Source organism: Sesamum indicum, linkage group LG8, assembly GCF_000512975.1.
Source record: "Sesamum indicum cultivar Zhongzhi No. 13 linkage group LG8, S_indicum_v1.0, whole genome shotgun sequence".
Taxonomy (NCBI): domain Eukaryota; kingdom Viridiplantae; phylum Streptophyta; class Magnoliopsida; order Lamiales; family Pedaliaceae; genus Sesamum; species Sesamum indicum.
This window is the reverse complement of record NC_026152.1, coordinates 14,671,674-14,693,274: the sequence shown is the minus strand read 5'-3', so window position 1 is coordinate 14,693,274 and position 21,601 is coordinate 14,671,674. Positions and strand designations below refer to the sequence as shown.

The 21,601-nt window shown below is 40.1% G+C and overlaps 1 protein-coding gene across 1 annotated transcript; it reads left to right on the top strand.

Annotated features, from left to right (window-relative positions):
• Window positions 19,317-21,337, top strand: LOC105168757 (nitrilase-like protein 2). The gene is made up of 2 exons (XM_011088903.2): window positions 19,317-19,554; window positions 20,311-21,337. Exon 2 carries the CDS (start codon window positions 20,322-20,324, stop codon window positions 21,174-21,176), a length of 855 nt encoding a protein of 284 aa, XP_011087205.1. The 5' UTR covers window positions 19,317-19,554; window positions 20,311-20,321; the 3' UTR covers window positions 21,177-21,337.

The window sequence follows — 21,601 nt, the reverse complement described above, 5'->3', positions numbered from 1 at the left end:
ATATAATAAATAATTTTTATATATTAAAATAAATTATAAATAAGAATAAAATATATAAACCAACACATTATATTAAAAATAAATAAATAAATAAAATTAACTTATCAATTGAAAAGTTAAATAAGTTAGTTATCTTCTTCTCTCTCTTGTCTCTCTTTCTTTGTTTATATCTATCTATCTATATATACATATATACAATAGTGGTCATGACTAGTCGTTTCTGCATGCATATAATAAATAATTTTTATATATTAAAATAAATTATAAATAAGAATAAAATATATAAACCAACACATTATATTAAAAATAAATAAATAAATAAAATTAACTTATCAATTGAAAAGTTAAATAAGTTAGTTATCTTATAAATTGAATGACATATTTGAAATCATAAGAATTTGGTACAGTAGTACCAAAATCATCACTTTGTGTTTATAACACCTATTTTCTTTATAATCGTATAAACATATAAAATAAACATTGGAGATATATATGCATGTAAATCTTCAAATTTTCCTTGAAAATGGGTAAAAAGTAATAAAAATATATACTATATAATTTTATACGTAATTGGGGAATAAAAATAGAATTAAGGATCATAAAAAAAAAAAAAATTACCCCTGCAAAAAATTGAAGGGAGAGTCACGATATCACTAAGTCGTCCTTAACAAGTAAATCATAATTGTGTAAAAGGAGTGAGAAGATGCTCTCTGACATCTTATAAAATGTTTTTAAAAACTTATAAATTTAGCCAAACACTTTAATCTCACAAAGATTGAGAAAACTCTTTACTCTTGAATCGAATTTGGGACAAAAATTAATTGTATTATAGATTGACCCATAGAATAAATGTCTTTCCTACTCCCAATTTCATTTGCAATAACATTAATGTCAATTTTTAGTAGGTTAAATTACACATTGTCATTCGAATTATACCTATTTTTATACTTTGTCATCGAATTTTATTTTTGTGTCAATTTACTATCTCAACTTTGTGAAATTTGCATTTTGACATATACGTTCATTATTTTGTTGATTTTTCTGCCGGTAAAATATCACATGTTGTGCATATGTTAAAAATATCACATCACATAACCCTTAAATATCACATGTGCACTGTATGTGATTTTTTCGACAAAAAACTTGATTGAAAATTAGTTATAAATGACAAAGTACAAAATTTTATAAAATTAAGATGGTAAATTGACACCAACAAAATTTAGATGCTAAAATATAAATACGATTATAATTCAAATGATAGAATGTAATTACCTCTTTTTAGTATTACAAAAGTTGTTGGTTGCCGTGTCAAAACGCCTGCCGCCTGATTTGTCTCTGGATAGCAAAAAATCAAGTGCATGTTATGAAAATAAGTCGAGTTCGTCTAGAAGTCGTGGAGTGAGAAAAAACATGATAGCATTTTGTATGTATTTCTAATGCAAAATAGAAAGTAAGCGATAAAGTCGTGAAGTAAAGATGAGCATCGAAAATGAGAGGAGTGTGTACATACTTTCTGAATAGTAGTCAGCTTAGTGATGTATAATTTCATGTACTCACAATCTTTGACTCATAAGTGTGCCTAATTATTAGGACCCTTGTTTTGGCCCTTTTTGGGTGTGCTAGTGGTATATTTCAATAGGAGAAATTTTATTTTTAAATTGATTTTTTTTATCAAATTTAAATTAATCTATTAATTTTTTTTAGAAAGGAGAAGGGTTGTTGATGTGGTTATAATTTTGATGAGGGATGAGATGGGAATTTTCTTTCGGCCCAATAACTCACCAAGTAAAATTAGGTTTTAAAGAGAGAACTTTTTAGAAGGAGTGTACGATGTCTTGTCAAATTAAATGAATAGTAACTTGCTATAAAAAAATGATATTTTGAATATTTATAATGGTATTGAAAATTATGTAGTGTGATAGGGTGTATGTACTTAGGGTGTGTCTTATATATATATATGAAATTATTTTTTTACCCTCGTAAATAAATATTTGTTAGCACCATATCTAGCATGTGGTGCAATAATTTGTTTGAGAGTAAACAATCACCCAAAAAATCATTTGAATTTAATACAAGGAATTAGGTGGGTGGAAAGTCATTAAATGTTATCCATCCACCTCCTTCCTAATATTTGCTTCCCAAACATCACATACCAGCATTTCTCCTCTTCGAATGGCAAGTAAAGGTCACTTCTCCACTCTCTATAGTTAGTTTCCATTTGTTACTCGTTGTGCATTATTTTTCCCTTTGTAATTTGTTGAGATGAGTGGAGAGGAATTTGGTGGAGATGATGGGAAGTATTTTTCGCGGTCGGAAATGTTCGAAATAGCGAAGAGGAATGGCTGCTCAGAGGGGGCGTGGCTCGAAGCAACGTGGCCCCCCTTTCAACTCGAAGCGTTGCCTTGAGTGGGGCAGCCACGGCCTCTCCTTTTGGCGGGCTAGGGGTGCAATTTTTTCTTTGCATTTTGAGACGTCTACGTTGACGAATGCATGGAGTGACCTTCCTCCATATCAAGAAGGTTATTCACTCGGTCACATTACTTCAATTATGAGTTTGCCTAAGTGTACTCAGGTGAGAATTTAGAGGAGATATTTGATTTTGAATTGAACAACTGCATTAGGTCTAGACTTAGCGAACAAGTGGAGGAGGTCACATCTGGTAGTGAAGGTGGCGGTGCCTGCGTAGAGCAATGCTAGAGTGAAGATGAGATTAAAAGTGAGGAAGAGGAAACCGTGAGCAAAGGGAAGAAGGTTGAAAGTGAGAGTGAGGAGACCGAAGTATCCGAGGTGTTGGGGTGACCAAGTGTGGTCGTGGCGTTGGGAACTCACGATGGGAGGCGTTGGGGTGTTCCTCGGGCCCATGTTCCATGGTCTCGTGTGGTGGATATTGAGACTTACTATAGCATTCTAACTCAGGAGCAACTTGCGATTATTCTCCAAACTTTTAATGTACCCTCTGAACACAAGTTTATTCTTTTGACTTTTGGTCGAAGGATTAGGAACCTGACGGGTGTTTTACCATTTTCGACGGTGGATTTTCTATTCTACCACATTCTTTACTTGTCAAGATAATTCGGAGCTTCGGCAATTGTGTCAATCAACTCACGCCAAATTCCTTTATGTGTTTTGAGGGTAGCAACGCCGCCTCCGGGAGTTGGGCCTCTCCCTAACTTTGGCTAGCTTTCACACCTTGTGGACCATTTGCCGAGTGGCTGAGTTGGCTACTTCTACTGATGACGTGCGATATTTCTACATCTGCCCGCAGAAGACATGTAGGTTCTTGGACTGGTTTGTTTCTTCTAAAGGTCCTTAGAAGGAGAGATTTTTTTTTAATTTAGAGACAATGGTTGAGGGTTGGTTTCGGAATGGAGTAGTTTGACTAACAAGATTACGCATCGTAAAGAGTTAGGGAACTTCGCCAGGATTTTATGGCGGTGAGGCAATTCCACAAGATTGACATTACGCATTATTTTCCATCCAGTATTCACTTGGAATTGTCTTGCGATGTATAAGTTGCTTCGATATGCCTTTCATATAGTTCGCTTAAATGTGTTAGGATTTTGTTTGGTTTTTACCTTTCACTCTGATAACTCTTCCCTTGTTTTCAGGTAAGAAGTTGGAGACCAATGTCATGCGTAGCAAGAGTTAGCCCCAGCCGCAGGTGGAAAGCTCCGTGTCTGCGGCGCCCCTTGGAGCCTCTACTGGGAGCGGTCGTTCTAGCCCTCCTCCCGCAACGCATGTGGTCAGTCCCTCTCCTCCACAAAAGAGGCCTCAGGGAGTTCCTCTAGTGCTCGGGTGATGCGTGCACTGCAGGCGCCGTCCTATTGGGAATGCACCCGAGGTGTTGTTAGCCAAGACGACTTGAGTCAGGTTGCCGATCTTTTGGAGGAACAAATGGATGAGTTGTTGGCAGAGAACATGGCTTGAGTATGTGTTATGTTTTACTTAGACACTACATTTGCTTTTACTAATATAGACTAGTTGTCTTCCTCTTCTAGGTTCTTGCCATGACTAAAGTAGGGAGAAACCATTGAGAGCGAGGCTGGACGAGATGGGGTACTTAGAGGCTGCTATGAAACAACGATAGAGTGATTTTCCCCAATTTAAGGGAGAGAGATGAGGCATTAGAAAACATCGTTGTTTGGGAGCATCGCTTTGAGCAACTGGTGTCTACGGGGAGGAAACTTTTAGCCTTTGCATCCAGAGTTACTTCACCACTAAGATCCAAGAAGAGGCAATCTTAAAGTTCCAGGAGTCTGACAAGTTTGAGGCAATTTTAACCGACATAGATACTCCCATTTACAATGGCGCGATTCGCAAGTATTGTCGAGTCCTTCGTCGGACCCTTCACGAGAAAGGTCAAATCGACAAAAGGATATTGGACTCCTCGATCCTGTGGTGTCGGAGGGTGAGGAGGAGGTGGTAGAATTTCCATAGGCATATTTGAATTTCGGCATGTAATTAGACAATATTTTTTGCTTGGGATGATTGCTTCGCCTCTTATATTCGGGCGTTTTTGTTTGTATGTAGGCGGTTCTTAGTACCTGGGGTGACTTAACTTTTCGCATGTAATGGTTCGGATTCATGAATGAAGTCTTTGCTTTAATCGGTTCATGTTTTATTCTCTTATGATATATTTTCATGGGATGATTTTGCTTTCTAGGGATGAATTTGCTTATGCCACATAGTTGGTCTTCTACCAACTTCCATTGAGATTTTTAGTAAGTATTTTGATTGGATGTTGCCTCAAGGGATGGTTTTGCTCAAGTCTTGGAGTTGGACTTTTACCAACTTCACTTAAGGAGGGCAAAACCCTTTGGGGTCAACGCCACTGGGGGAGGATCTCGGTGAAATTTCTCTTAGGGGTCTCGAGGCAACTGTTACCTCAAGAGGGCCTCTTGAAACTCCATGGATGCCCTAATCTATGAAACTTCTGATTATGACAAGAAAACTAATTTCATTACTGTATTACGAAAGTTCCACAAGGAATTGAGGGGGAGGGAACAAAACATCATGCTTCTACTCTATCTCTCCTATTACCAAAAACGAAAAAGCCAAAATGGGAACTTTTCCTGCTCGGCGAACTTAAGAATAATATTTCTTTAGGTTTGCGACATTCCACTTGCGTGGGATGTTCCTTCTATCCAACTGCTGCAACTTGTAAGCCCCCACGTTCACAATCTTTATTACCTTGTATGGAAATCTAACTTTCCTATGGGGCTAGAATCCTCGAATTTCCCCATCAGTAGATCCCCTACTTGAAGAATTCTTAGCCTGACTCTTGCATTATACGTCTTAACCATTCTGGCTTTGTACATAGCAGCCCGTACTGCGGCTCTTTCTCTAACCTCCTCGACAAAATCTAGGTTCATCCTTTATCATTGCTCGTTGAAATCTGAGTTGTAATATTTTACTCTCCAACTAAGCTCTCCTATCTCTATCGGTGCTATGGCTTCCATCCCATAAGATAGGATGAACTGGGATTCCCCCATAGAGGTCATCGACGTTATTTGATATGCCCACAAAACACTTGGGAGTTCGTCTATTCATGCCCCCTTGAGAGTTCCCAACCGAGTTTTCAGGTGTTGGAGGATCGTTCGGTTAGTGACTTCAATTTGACCATTTGCTTGCGGCTTACTCTCTGAGGTAAAGAATTGTTTGATCGTCAATCCCTTGCACTAGTCTTTAAATTTATTATTATTTAATAAAAATTTGAATATGTAAATCGCACTAAATTTTATTTATTGATTGATTTATAATTTAAATAGAGCTATCAGCATAATAATACTCAGAATGTAATAAATAAATAATCAGTGACAACAATGCTATAGCTATATATTTTCTTCAACAATTCAACCCTTAGTCAACAATAGAGTAATTAAATTCATATAATAAAACATTTCAAAGATTAAATATTTCCACATTTTATTACAGCTAATTAATTAATGCAAATCCAGACAAATATATGAAGTATTAGTCTTCTAATGCTCTTCGTTTAATTTTTAATATTTTGATATATCTTTTGTATATAAAGTACGTTATCTATATTTTTTTTTTTTAAGGAAAAGAACAAAGTAATAGTTACATTCAAATGAAGGGATTTTCATACATTGAATATGAAGAAAAAATCGTGTAAAATCCATATTTTTGTAAAAACATCAATCATTATTATATTTTATTATGCTTGGGCTGAATTTTTTTATGTTGACATGAAATAGAAATACAATAAATTGATCAATCAACGACACCAATTTGGACCCAATTTATGTATTCAAATAACACTAGCTAGTCACCATATTTACTTATAGTTAGGGTTGGAAAATTATTCGATACTCCAAATTAATCCACCAAAGTTTGTTTGAACTTGACTTGTTAAACTTAAAAAATAAACTCGAATACATTTTTTTATTCGATAAACTTTCATGTTCGATTCAATTAGTGCAAAAATAAATAAAAATATATTTAAAAACATAAAACTTTTTCGACCTCGACTCTTATTTGATCTGATTAAAGCTCATTTGAGCTCGATTAGATCAATCATCAAACCAAATTCAAATATAATTTTTTAAACTCAATAAATAATTCAAAAAAATTTAAATAATAATGTATTTGACTCGACTCAAATCATTTACATACCTACTTATAATATAAATTTCAACATAATCTATGACCACTTTATGGGGAAAAAAGAAAAAGCAGGCATTGCCCAATTTAATTTGCTTATTGGATTCAGAGGTGGACTTTAGCTTTTCCCAAGAATAATTGAAGGAGCAGTTAGGCCTAGAAAGTAACCTAATTGAGTTCCATACATGAAAGAAGATCTACTCAAATCAATTCAAATATATCCTCACTTCAAAAAGTAGATTTGTAACCAAATGAAAATTCAAAAAGTAGTTTAGCATTTCCAAAAAAAAATGGTGCATCATTGCCAATAACAAAATTTTAAGTATTAACATGTAATTATTAGTATGTGATAAAGTTATTAAGATAGATAATTGGTGATACATTTATATGGATATCAATTATCTGTTAAGATAGATTACAATAAGCTTCCATGTGATTGACATAATTATTAATATTTCATTGTTATTTGAAAAATTATAAATAATCAAAATACTTTTCCTCATGTTAGATAAAATTATGCAATTCAGTGAATATATTATTCCTAATCACTTCATTAGAAATAGGTACACATATAGGGGAAATAGCATTTTCTGTGGGTTACTACACTTTTCGTCCCATGAGTTACGAGATTCTCATTAATTGTCCCATAATAATTGAAAAATCTCACTCTTAGTCATTTCATCAAATTTCATTAGTATTTTGATAAAAAATATCAGGTGGGCAACATCTAGAAGGCTAAAGAGTTAATAGTCCCAACATAATTGGATGAAAACACTAAAAATTGAATTTGTTTATAACTTATTAGTCAATTCATAAAAATTACGTAACTAATAAAACAGAAGTGTATTAACTCCGCGACCAAATATTTCTGTTGTATATTGCGATTATAATTTCTTGGGGAAAAATGCACACCACATCTGTGATATGTTATATATGCAAAAAACCTCCATGTGAAAATAAAAATATCAAATTACCTTCTTGTATTTTACAAAATAAATAAAATTACCACCTTAGAATGGTGGGTGTAATACACACACCTTGTTGTGATTTTTTAGTTTATTAATATTAATAATATATATATATATAAATATAAAAGATTATTCATATCAGTCACACCCCTTATCGCCAATATCTCCTACACCGCCACCCTCTTTCCTTCTCGTTATCAGCACCTGCCCTCTCTCCCCACGTATCAGCGACCGCACCTTGGGCGAGACGGCCGACAGTGCTTGAAAAGGATGTGCGGGTGTCTAGGGGATGCCAATTGGGCACGTGGGTACACAAACGGCCTTCGAGCAGAGACTCTTACCGATTGAAGATTGCAATAGTGTTCAAAAACAAACTTTCTTGATGTGTGAGGATTCTATCCGCCAAGTATGAAATCATTCTAAGGACGTTTGGGCATGAAGATATAAGGGCGATAATCAGGCGCCACCCTCTACGCGAGCAAGAGAGAAATATGCGAAGCAGAGTGATTTATCCTTTGAGATTTGTGAAACTGTTTCTAAAGCGAGATCCTTGGTGTGTTGGGAACACCTCAGAGATGGTTTAGAGTTAGACGGTTCCGTTTGAGTAGAAAATGACGATGATATTCGGAATCTGCCAGTATAGTGGTTGAATTGTAGTTTCAGAGTATTGCGCGTGTAATTCCTCAACAATGGATGACCGGATGGGGCTGAAACTCTTGGATTATGATGTAGAAGTCGTAGGCTAAAAAAGTGATTTGGACGTCAATTGAGGGAGATGCAAAAAAAGTGCACTCCTCAGTCATTTCAATGTCTACTCTTGGAACAAGGAAAAATATTTTTAAGCTTATTATAAGAGGGCATGCAGTGATGAGCTCCAATCAACCCTCCCGTGCACGACAACAACGACGGTTCTACCGTGACACACACACACTACACACCCACCCCCACACACACACCCCACACACACACACACACACCCCCACACACACATACACACACTCAAGAAAAAAGACGCACTGACCCCCCCCCCCCACACACACACAATAAACACACACACCCCACGCACACACACACCGCACACGCACACATACACACACACCCCACACCCCACACACACACACACACCCCGCACACACACACACATATACACACACACACTCAGTCCCACCCCTTATCGCTAGTATCTCCGACACCGCCACCCTCTCCCCTTCTCGTTATCAACATCTGCCCTCTCTCCCCACGTATCAGCGGCCGCACCTTGGGCAATACGGCCGGCAGTGCTTGAAGAGGATGTGCGGGTGGCTAGGGGATGCCAATTAGGCACGTGGGTGCACAAACGGCCTTCGAATAGAGACTCTTATCGATTGAAGATTGCAATAGTGTTCAAATAGAAACTTTCTTGATGTATAAGGATTCTATCCGCCAAGTATGAAGTCATTCCAAGGACGTTTGGGCATGGAGATATAAGGGCGATGATCAAGCGCCACCTTCTGCGCGAGCAAGAGAGAAATATGCGAAGCAGAGTGATTTATCCTTTGAGATTTGTGAAACTGTTTCTAAAGCGAGATCCTTGGTGTGTTGGGAACACCTCAGATATGGTTTAGAGCTAGACGGTTCCGTTTGAGTAGAAAATGACGATGATATTCAGAATCTGCCAGTATAGTGGTTGAATTGTAGTTTCAGAGTATTGCGCGGGTAATTCCTCAACAATGGATGACCGGATGGGGCTGAAACTCTTGGATTATAATGTAGAAATCGTAGGCTAAAAAAGTGATTTGGACGTCAATTGAGGGAGATGCAAAAAAAGTGCACTCTTCGGTCATTTCAATGTCTACTCTTAGAACAAGGAAAAATATTTTTAAGCCTATTATAAGAGGGCATGCAGTGATGAGCTCCAATCAACCCTCCCGTGCACGACAACAGCGACGGTTCTACCGTGACACACACACACACTATACACACACACCCCCACACACACACCCCACACACACACACGCACACGCACACAATAAACACACACACCTCACGCACACACACACACACACCCTGCGCGCGCACACACACACACCCCACGCACACACACGCAAACACACCCCCCGCACACACACACACCCCGCACGCACACACACACACACACACACACCCCCGCACACACATATACACACACACACACTCAGTCCCACCCCTTATCGCCAGTATCTCCTACACCGCCACCCTCTCCCCTTCTCGTTATTAGCACCTGCCCTCTCTCCCCACGTATCAGCGGTCGCACCATGGGCAAGACGGCCGGCAGTGCTTGAAGAGGATGTGCGGGTGGCTAGGGGATGCCAATTGGGCACGTGGGTGAACAAACGGTCTTCGAATAGAGACTCTTATCGATTGAAGATTGCAATAGTGTTCAAATAGAAACTTTCTTGATGTGTGAGGATTCTATCCGCCAAGTATGAAGTCATTCCAAGGACGTTTGGGCATGGAGATATAAGGGCGATGATCAGGCGCCACCCTCTACGCGAGCAAGAGAGAAATATGCGAAGCAGAGTGGTTTATCCTTTGAGATTTGTGAAACTGTTTCTAAAGCGAGATCCTTGGTGTGTTGGGAACACCTCAGAGATGATTTAGAGTTAGACGGTTCCGTTTGAGTAGAAAATGACGATGATGTTCGGAGTCTGCCAGTATAATGGTAGAATTGTAGTTTCAGAGTATTGCGCGGGTAATTCCTCAACAATGGATGACCGGATGGGGCTGAAACTCTTGGATTACGATGTAGAAGTCGTAGGCTAAAAAAGTGATTTGGACGTCAATTGAGGGAAATGCAAAAAAAGTGCACTCCTCGGTCATTTCAATGTCTACTCTTGGAACAAGGAAAAATATTTTTAAGCCTATTATAAGAGGGCATGCAGTGATGAGCTCCAATCAACCCTCCCGTGCACGACAACAGCGACGGTTCTACCGTGACACACACACACACACACACACACACACACACACTACACACAAACCCCCACACACACACCCCACACACACACACGCACGCGCACACAATAAACACACACACCTCACGCACACACACCCCAACACACACACACCCCGCGCGCACACACACACACACACCCCACGCACGCACACACACACACCCCACACCTACACACACACACACGCACACATACACACACACCCCACACCCTCCCCCCACATACACCCCACACACACTCAATAAATACACACACCCCACGCACACACACACACACATCCCAACACACACACACCCCGCACACACACACACACACATATACACACACACACACACTCAGTCCCACCCCTTATCGCCAGTATCTCCTACTCCGCCACCCTCTCCCCTTTTCGTTATTAGCACCTGCCCTCTCTCCCCACGTATCAGCGGCTGCACCTTGGGCAAGACGGCCAACAATGCTTGAAGAGGATGTACGGGTGGCTAGGGGATGCCAATTGGGCAAGTGGGTGCACAAACGGCCTTCGAGTAGAGACTCTTATCGATTGAAGATTGCAATAGTGTTCAAATAGAAACTTTCTTGATGTGTGAGGATTCTATCCGCCAAGTATGAAGTCATTCCAAGGACGTTTGGGCATAGAGATATAAGGGCGATGATCAGGCGCCACCCTCTGCGCGAGCAAGAGAGAAATATGCGAAGCAGAGTTATTTATCCTTTGAGATTTGTGAAACTGTTTTTAAAGCGAGATCCTTGGTGTGTTGGGAACACCTCAGAGATGATTTAGAGTTGGACGGTTCCGTTTGAGTAGAAAATGACGATGATGTTCGGAGTCTGCCAGTATAATGGTTGAATTGTAGTTTCAGAGTATTGCGGGGGTAATTCCTCAACAATGGATGACCAGATGGGGCTGAAACTCTTGGATTATGATGTAGAAGTCGTAGGCTAAAAAAGTGATTTGGACGTCAATTGAGAGAGATGCAAAAAAAGTGCACTCCTCGGTCATTTCAATGTCTACTCTTGGAACAAGGAAAAATATTTTTAAGCCTATTATAAGGGGGCATGCAGTGATGAGCTCCAATCAACCCTCTCCCGTGCACGACAACAGCGACGGTTCTACCGTGACACACACACACACACACACACACACACATTACACACACACCCCCACACACACACACCCCAAACACACACACGCACACGCACACAATAAACATACACACCCCACGCACACACACACACACCCCACGCACACACACACACACACCCCCACACACACACACCGCGCGCGCACACACACATATACACACACTCAAGAGAAAAGACGCACAGACACCCCCTCCCCACACACACACCCCCCACTCACACAATAAACACACACCCCATGCACGCACACACACACACCCCATACCCACACACACATACACGCACACACACCGCCCACGCACACATACACACACACCCCACACCCTCCCCCCACACACACCCCACACACACACAATAAACACACACACCCCACGCACACACACACACACTCCCCGCACACACACACACACACCCAACACACACACACCCCGCACACACACACATACACACCCCCACACACACACTCAGTCCCACCCCTTATCGCCAGTATCTCCTACACCGCCACCCTCTCCCCTTCTCGTTATCAGCACCTGCCCTCTCTCCCCACGTATCAGCGGCCAAGTGCTTGAAGAGATGTGCGGGTGGTTAGAGGATGCCAATTGGGCTCGTGGGTGCACAAACGGCCTTCGAGCAGAGACTCTTATCGATTGAAGATTGCAATAGTGTTCAAATAGAAACTTTCTTGATGTGTGAGGATTCTATCCACCAAGTATGAAGTCATTCCAAGGACGTTTTGGCATGGAGATATAAGGGCGATGATCAGGCACCACCCTCTGCGCGAGCAAGAGAGAAATATACGAAGCAGAGTGATTATCCTTTGAGATTTGTGAAACTGTTTCTAAAGCGAGATCCTTGGTGTGTTGGGAACACCTCAGAGATGGTTTAGAGTTAGACGGTTCCATTTGAGTAGAAAATGACGATGATGTTCGGAGTCTGCCAGTATAATGGTTGAATTGTAGTTTCAGAGTATTGCGCGGGTAATTCCTCATCAATGGATGATCGGATGGGGCTGAAACTCTTGGATTATGATGTAGAAGTCGTAGGCTAAAAAAGTGATTTGGACGTCAATTGAGAGAGATACAAAAAACGTGCACTCCTCAATCATTTCAATGTCTACCCTTGGAACAAGGAAAAATATTTTTAAGCCTATTATAAGGGGGCATGCAGTGATGAGCTCCAATCAACCCTCTCCCGTGCACGACAACAGCGACGGTTCTACCGTGACACACACACACTCTACACACACACCCCCACACACACACCGCAAACACACACACGCACACGCACACAATAAACACACACACCCCATGCACACACACACACACCCCAACACAAACACACACCGCGCGCGCACACACACACACACCCCCACACACACATACACACACACTCAAGAAAAAAGACGCACAGACACCCCCTCCCCACACACACACACCCCACTCACACAATAAACACACACACCCCAAGCATGCACACACACACACCCCACACCCACACACACACACACACGCACACACACCGCCCACGCACACATACACACACACCCCACACCCTCCCCCCACACACACCCCACACACACACAATAAACACACACACCCCACGCACACACACACACACACACCCAACACACACACACACACACACACCCACACACACATATACACACACACACACTCAGGCCCACCCCTTATCGCCAGTATCTCCTACACCGCCACCCTCTCCCCTTCTCGTTATCAGCACCTGCCCTCTCTCCCCATGTATTAACGGCCGAGTGCTTGAAGAGGATGTGCGGGTGGTTAGAGGACGCCAATTGGGCACGTGGGTGCACAAACGGCCTTCGAGCAGAGACTCTTATCGATTGAAGATTGCAATAGTGTTCAAATAGAAATTTTCTTGATGTGTGAGGATTCTATCCGCCAAGTATGAAGTCATTCCAAGAACGTTTGGGCATGGAGATATAAGGGCGATGATCAGGCGCCACACTCTGCGCGAGCAAGAGAGAAATGTTCGAAACAGAGTGCTTTATCCTTTGAGATTTGTGAAACTGTTTCTAAAGCGAGATCCTTGATGTGTTGGGTACACCTCAAAGATTATTTAGAGGTAGACGGTTCCGTTTGAGTAGAAAATGACGATGATGTTCGGAGTCTGCCAGTATAATGGTTGAATTGTAGTTTCAGAGTATTGCGCGGGTAATTCCACAACAATGGATGACCGGATGGGGCTGAAACTCTTGGATTATGATGTAGAAGTCGTAGGCTAAAAAAGTGATTTGGACGTCAATTGAGGGAGATGCAAAAAAAGTGCACTCCTCGGTCATTTCAATGTCTACTCTTGGAACAAGAAAAAATATTTTTAAGCCTATTATAAGGGGGCATGCAGTGATGAGCTACAATCAACCCTCCCATGCACGACAACAGCGACGGTTCTACCGTGACACACACATACACACACACACACTACACACACACCCCCACACACACACCCCACACACACACGCATACACACCGCACACGCACACAATAAACACACACACCCCACGCACACACACACACACATACACCCAAACACACACACACACCCCGTGCGCACACACACACACACACCCAGGCACACATACACACGCACTCAAGAAAAAAGATGCACAGACACCCCCACACACACACACACCCCACACACACACAATAAACACACACACCCCACGCACACACAATAAACACACACACCCCACGCACACACACACACACCCCACACACACACACACACACACACACCCCAACACACACACACCCCCCCCCCCCCACACACACCCCCCTCGCACACACACACACCTCGCGCGCACACACACACACCCCCCCACACACATACACACACACTCAAGAAAAAAGATGCACAGACACCCCCCCACACACACACATCACACACACACACCCCACACACACACAATAAACACACACACCCCACGCACACACACACACACACACCCCACGCACACACACCCCACACCCACACACACATGCACACACACCGCACACGCACACATACACACACACCCCAACACACACACACCCCGCACACACACACACACACACCCACACACACATATACACACACACTCAATCCCACCCCTTATCGCCAGTATCTCCTACAACGCCACCCTCTCCCCTTCTTGTTATCAGCACCTGCCCTCTCTCCCCACGTATCAGCGGCCGCACCTTGGGCAAGACGGCAGGCAATGTTTGAAGAGGACGTGCGGGTGGCTAGGAGATGCCAATTGGGCACGTGGGTGCACAAACGGTCTTCGAGCAGAGACTCTTATCGATTGAAAATTGCAATAGTGTTCAAATAGAAACTTTCTTAATGTGTGAAGATTCTATCCGCCAAGTATGAAGTCATTCCAAGGACGTTTGGGCATGGGGATATAAGGGCGCTGATCAGGTGCCACCCTCTGCGCGAGCAAGAGAGAAATGTGCGAAGCAGAGTGCTTTATCCTTTGAGATTTGTGAAACTGTTTCTAAAGCGAGATCCTTTGTGTGTCAGAGATGATTTAGAGTTAGACGGTTCCGTTTGAGTAGGAAATGACGATGATGTTCGGAGTCTGCCAGTATAGTGGTTGAACTGTAGTTTCAGAGTATTGCGCGGGTAATTCCTTAACAATGGGTGACCGGATGGGGCTGAAACTCTTGGATTATGATGTAGAAGTCGTAGGCTAAAAAAGTGATTTGGACGTCAATTGAGGGAGATGCGAAAAAAGTGCACACCTCGGTCATTTCAATGTCTACTCTTGGAGCAAGAAAAAATATTTTTATGCCTATTATAAAGGGGCATGCAGTGATGAGCTCCAATCAAACCTCCCGTGCACGACGACAGCGACGGTTCTACCTTGATACACACGCACACACCCCCCCCCCACACACACACACCCCACACACACACACGCACACGCACACACACACACCCCACATCCCCCCCCCCAACACACACACACAATAAACACACGCACCCCACGCACACACACACACACATACACACACTCAAGAAAAAAGACGCACAGACAAGGAAATGGAAATGTCGGAATAAAGAGGGGGCATCATTCAGCAAAACTTCTCAAGTTTGTGGTCGATAAATTGGAAAACAAAATGCAGTAGCTGATTAGAACATATAAAAATATGTTTCTTGACATCATGATCTCAATAGAAACCTGCTACACCAGATCATGATTTTTAAGAGGTTGATCCATAAACTAGATAATATTAATCACAAAATCATTGTCCTAATACAATTACATATATAAAAATACTGGAAAATGCTGCAACCTTCTTTGCTCCAATAATAGCACTGGGTTCAAAAGAGCAGCAATAGTTAAGCTCTTCTTGATGTCCACAGGCAGGCTTCCGCATCGAATATCAACCAACAAGTAAAACAACTTTAAACTCAATAACATTCTAAAGCATTACTGCAGTATTTCAACTAACAGGACCGATCACATGTCGGAATCACACATAGAATACTCAATAAATATCAGAACTCTTACAACCAGAAGAACAAAGCAATTAAAATGATACATTACATCAAACTGAAAAACAGCAAATGCACCAAACTAATGCATTGTCCACTAAGCTACAGTGGTTTTCATCAAAAAAACTCATCAACAACCAAATTAAAGATTGAATAGGGCACACTTAGCAGCAGTTTAGAGGAACCTTAAAAGCACAAGACATATCACCCACTGTAGAAGCTAGTCCTCTTCATGGCAATTTTTCCTGCTCTTCTTCTGAGACCGCTTCTTGCCCCTACCACTCGCGAATCATCTGAAGTACTGACGTCGTAATCAAAGTATGAATATGCCTTCCTGCTCCTTTCTTTATTCCGTAGAAAGCAGAATCATCTGAATGATGGTGACTCCTCCTCTTCCTCTTCTCCTTCCTACTCTTCCTATTTCTTCGTCTGCGCTTCAATTCCTGCAATTTACTTAATTCAAAAAAGTGCCTTCAATTCCTTCAACTCTAAAATGTGCGAAGGTTGGATGTAACCTAAGATGCCGCACGGGCGAAAAATAATTCCGCTGTGAGCCAAAAAAATTCCGCCCATGACACCGCGCCTATCCCTCCCTCTTCCCTTCCCCTCCGTCGTCCCCTATCCCTCCCACCCTCCCCCCTTTTCTGCCATCACCACTCCTATTCTCTCTCTCTCTCTAAATATATATATATATATATATATATATTTATATGGTATATATTATATAATTAAAATTTACATATCTATTTAAATTTTAACCATTGATTGAAGTTAAAAAAAATATTTGAACATTAAATTCAAATCAGATTCAATAGTTATTAAATAAAGGTATAAAAATAATTTTATAATAAAAAAATAAGAAAAAAAACATAAATTACACAAACTCGCATGAAGGATATAATTGCTCTATTTGTTTATTTGTTTTTTCCCAAGAAAATAGTTTATTATTTTATTTATTACAGAGATAATTTGTTTATTTCAACTATCATTTAATTTGCTTTAAACGCAAATTTCTTCTAATGAAATAAATCATGTAACACTAGCAATAAAACAATATACTGACGTAATATGTTAGGTACAATTGTAATGACAAGTTGTGCTAAGAAAGGTTGCACTGACCACAATATTCCTTGTCTGATTTGGAACAACTCTTTTTCCAAAGACATTTCTGTAAAAGTAAATTAGAAAACTCTGTAAAAGGTAAAATTAAAAAGCTTTCTCCATCAATTCACTTTTGTTTTTTAAGATTGCTTTTGCTTCAATTCCTTCAACTTTTCAACTTTTCAACTTTTTCAACAATTATTTTACTATCCAAGATTCCATGTGTCCGTACAATATAACACTCAGCCGACTTATTTTTGGCCACTGTCGTCGAGAAATTCTAGTCCGTATATGATTCAATCAAATTTGAATTCATTATATAATGAGTATAATACAATTATCGTATGATGTATACAGTTAAGAAAAAGTGCCCAATCACACAGCAGTTGTATCACATTTACTCTGTAATTGATTTGATTCGACAAAATCTAATTCAAAACAGAATTTCCCCAACGGGGATTTGCAATAATTTTTGTTTTTCTACGAAGAAAATAAATAATAAAAATTAAAAATGTTTGAGAAGTAAAAATTAAAAAAAAAAAAGGACCTTGTGTAGTTTAAAAACAACTTATTATTTATAATTATATTAATTAATTGAAAAATTAATAAAAAGCTTTTTATAATTTTTGAATTAATTAAATTTAATATAAGCAGTACAAAAATAAAAATTATAAAATAAAATTACTTTCCTTAATTTATTTTTGATAATAAATTAATAAACATTTAAACCATGCGTTTACGCACACCCCCATAAAGTTAAAGTTAAGTAATTATTTATTTTACTTTGAGTTTTTTATTTTGTGTTATTGCTATGGATATGATGGGTATATATCAAATTTAAATTTGATATAGTACCAATTACACGATTTCGGAATCCACTACATATTCGTGGATTGATCTTTTTTCTTATTTTAAAAGACACTAAGCAAATATGTAAGCATACGAACAATAATTATCGTCTCGAAACGAATCATATCTTCTCTATATATACTCGAGAGATTGTCGATTCAAGATTCATAAATATGAATGTATAATATATATGTTTATGTTAATTTTATTTTTTTTAATGTACACTTTGATTTAAAATTATCAATATATAATTAATTTTTATTATTTACATATATTGTGTGATGCAACGAACTGTATTCCATCACAAAATTATGAGCATTTTCCATAAATCATGGACACTAGGCCTAATCGGCCGATTAATTATTAGAACCAATTTTTCGTAAGTTAGAATCGAAAATTCTTATTCAAATTAAATTTGATTGAACTGAATCAATCACATAGTAAATATAATTAAATTTTGATTAAATTCTTAAATATTACTGCATCTTTAATTCTATATAATATAACTCAACACGACTTTTTGACTTAGAAGAAGAAGAAGAGTGTGGGGACACAATTCATGTGCTAGGTGTAGGTGTTTAGTAGAGAAGTAAGTGTGTGTGTGTGTGTGTGGTGGAATTTTTGGGGGCATGACATAAATAAATATAGATTGGTGCACATGATGAGGTCTGTCTGTCGGCCTTACCATTTATAACTTATTATTAGTACATCCGTACAACTCCTTAATACCTCATTTCTTCACATATTCTCTTCTCCCCACCATTTTATTTTTTTGATTTATGAGTATTTAATATTATTACAAAATAATGGGGTTTTAGTAAATTTTTAATTCTTTTATATTTTTTTTACTTTGAGATGAAGGGGTGTGTACACTTATTTTGACATTAAATTATAATTTAGAAAAATTGATAGGCATGTTGTTAGATAGGTGAAGTGGGTGAAATGATTGGTTGGATAAGGAATAGGGTGTTGTATTCTTGATGGATTTTAGATCTCAATTATTACTGATATAGTGAGGGCCAAGACAGGACAAGACCAAAAAATGCTCATGCTATCCATATCCATATCCATACCCCTACCTTAAAACTGGTATTTGGGCCTCGTTAGCAGCCCAATACCCGTAAAATGTTTTGATGATCTGAGTTGGATCCAACGCCTAGAAATCAACCCCTCCACCAACCCCATACGCACAGCAAATCACCATTGTCTCTCGCTCCCTCTACATTCTCCACCGTGTGCCACTCTCCAACTGCGCCGCTCGCCACCGTCCACAGTTACGCCCATATTGATATACTTTCTGCAGATGCAAATGAAACCAAGTTAACAGCGGTTGACCTCTCACTAGTCAACCATCATTGCAACAGTCACCGCCACTCCATTTGGAGGTATTTTAGCAATTTCTCTATTTTCAATTGCTCTTTAAGTCTGGGATTATACTGTATTTAGATGGATTATTTGTTTTGTTAAATAGAAAAAGAGGAGGTTGGGATCTTTTCGCCTTTTCTGTTCGTTGTTTACTTTTCCGGCTAATAGCTTTCCTGCTGTTGAGTGATTGATTGGTCTTTTTGAGTGAAATGGGGATTTTATGCCTTAACATTGAATGTTATATCTTGCTTCACCACGAGCGTCCTTATCATCCGCTGTATTCACTATCCAAATTTTTCTTAGCTTAAGTTTTAAGAGATTAAATTGAACGCTCATAAGTTTGTTGGTTTTACAGTTTTGCTTTTTTTTCTTGACTTGCTAAGTCGGTTCTCTGTGTGTGTGCAGAAACTACTCTGTTGAGATAAGGTCTTTGTTGGTTTCAGTTAATCTTATGCTTTAACGGTGGTAACAAGTCAGTTGAAACACCACCTTCTAAAAATCCAGTTGGGTAATAAAATTGTGCTAGTTTAATAAAATAGTTCAACTTAAAAACTTCTATGGATACATTGGCGTCAATCTTTTAGCAATTCGGTCGATGTTGGCTGTTAAAACCGTAAAATTAGGTCAGAGCACATGTAGTACATGGACCCATTGTATCAGATGGGTGCGGTCTAGCAGGCGTGGCATGCTTCGAATTAGGTTGGGGTGGAAGTCTACGCATTGGTAGGCAGACAGGTTTCCGTCATGTTGATGTATCCGTTCTTACTTGCTAACAGGCAGTGCAGCCATGGCCCATTCAGTACGAGTGGCAGCCGCACAGATGACCTCCATTAATGATCTCTCGGCCAATTTCATCACCTGCTCTCGCCTTGTTAAGGAAGCGGCTACAGCCGGTGCGAAATTGCTTTGTTTTCCTGAGAATTTCTCCTACGTAGGTGCCAAAGCCGGTGATAGTCTTACAATTGCTGAACCATTAGATGGACCGATTATGAAGCAATACTGTTCCCTAGCAAGGGAGTCAAATATATGGTTGTCGCTTGGAGGGTTTCAAGAAAAGGGATCCGACGATTCACATTTGTGCAACACTCATGTGCTGATTGATGATTCTGGGAATATCAGAAGCACATACCGGAAGATGCACTTGTTTGATGTTGATGTGCCTGGAGGTGCTGTTTACAAAGAGAGCAGTTTTACTGAACCAGGAAAGGATGTTGTTGCAGTGGATAGCCCGTTTGGTCGTCTTGGTCTCACAGTTTGCTATGATTTGAGATTCCCGGAACTTTATCAGCAGCTTAGGTTCCACCATGGCGCAGAGGTATTGTTGGTGCCTGCTGCTTTCACAACAGTGACAGGGGCAGCGCATTGGGAAGTGTTGCTTCGTGCCCGGGCTATTGAAACTCAGTGTTATGTCATAGCTGCTGCGCAGGCCGGAAAGCATAGTGAGAAGAGAGAGAGCTATGGTGATACCTTGATTATCGATCCATGGGGTATGGTTATCGGCCGGTTACCTGATAGACTTTCAACTGGCATTGCTGTTGCAGATATCGAGTTTTCACTGATTGAGTCGGTTAGATCAAAGATGCCAATATTGCAGCATCGGAAGCCTGTTGAATTTTGGAGATCAGCATCGGCTTCTCTGTGAGTTTGAAGGTGCAATTCTTGTTTCCCGCCTGCATCAGCAGATGGCATTTGTAACTTTACCTCTTTCTGGCTGCTGCATTTGTGTCTATATTATGTAAACAGTGATAATTCAGCTGCTGCTGCAAATGGAAATAAAATTATCCACTTTCTTTTACCCATAGACATTTGTTAACCATCCGCAACCCCAGCAGTGGAAAACCCAAAATTAGTAATAGTCGTTTATCAGCATTCTTTTTAAGGATAATTACACTAACAGATCATATTATGCAAACTATCTTTTTTTCTTTTTTTTGTATAATTATACTGACATCTCTATGTTATGTTCTGTCTAATCTGAAATTAGCCTTGTGTGCGTTTTGGCTGTGTACATCGATGGTGTGCGAGGGTGTGAGCAATATGTGTGTACATTTATGTGTTCTTTTTCTG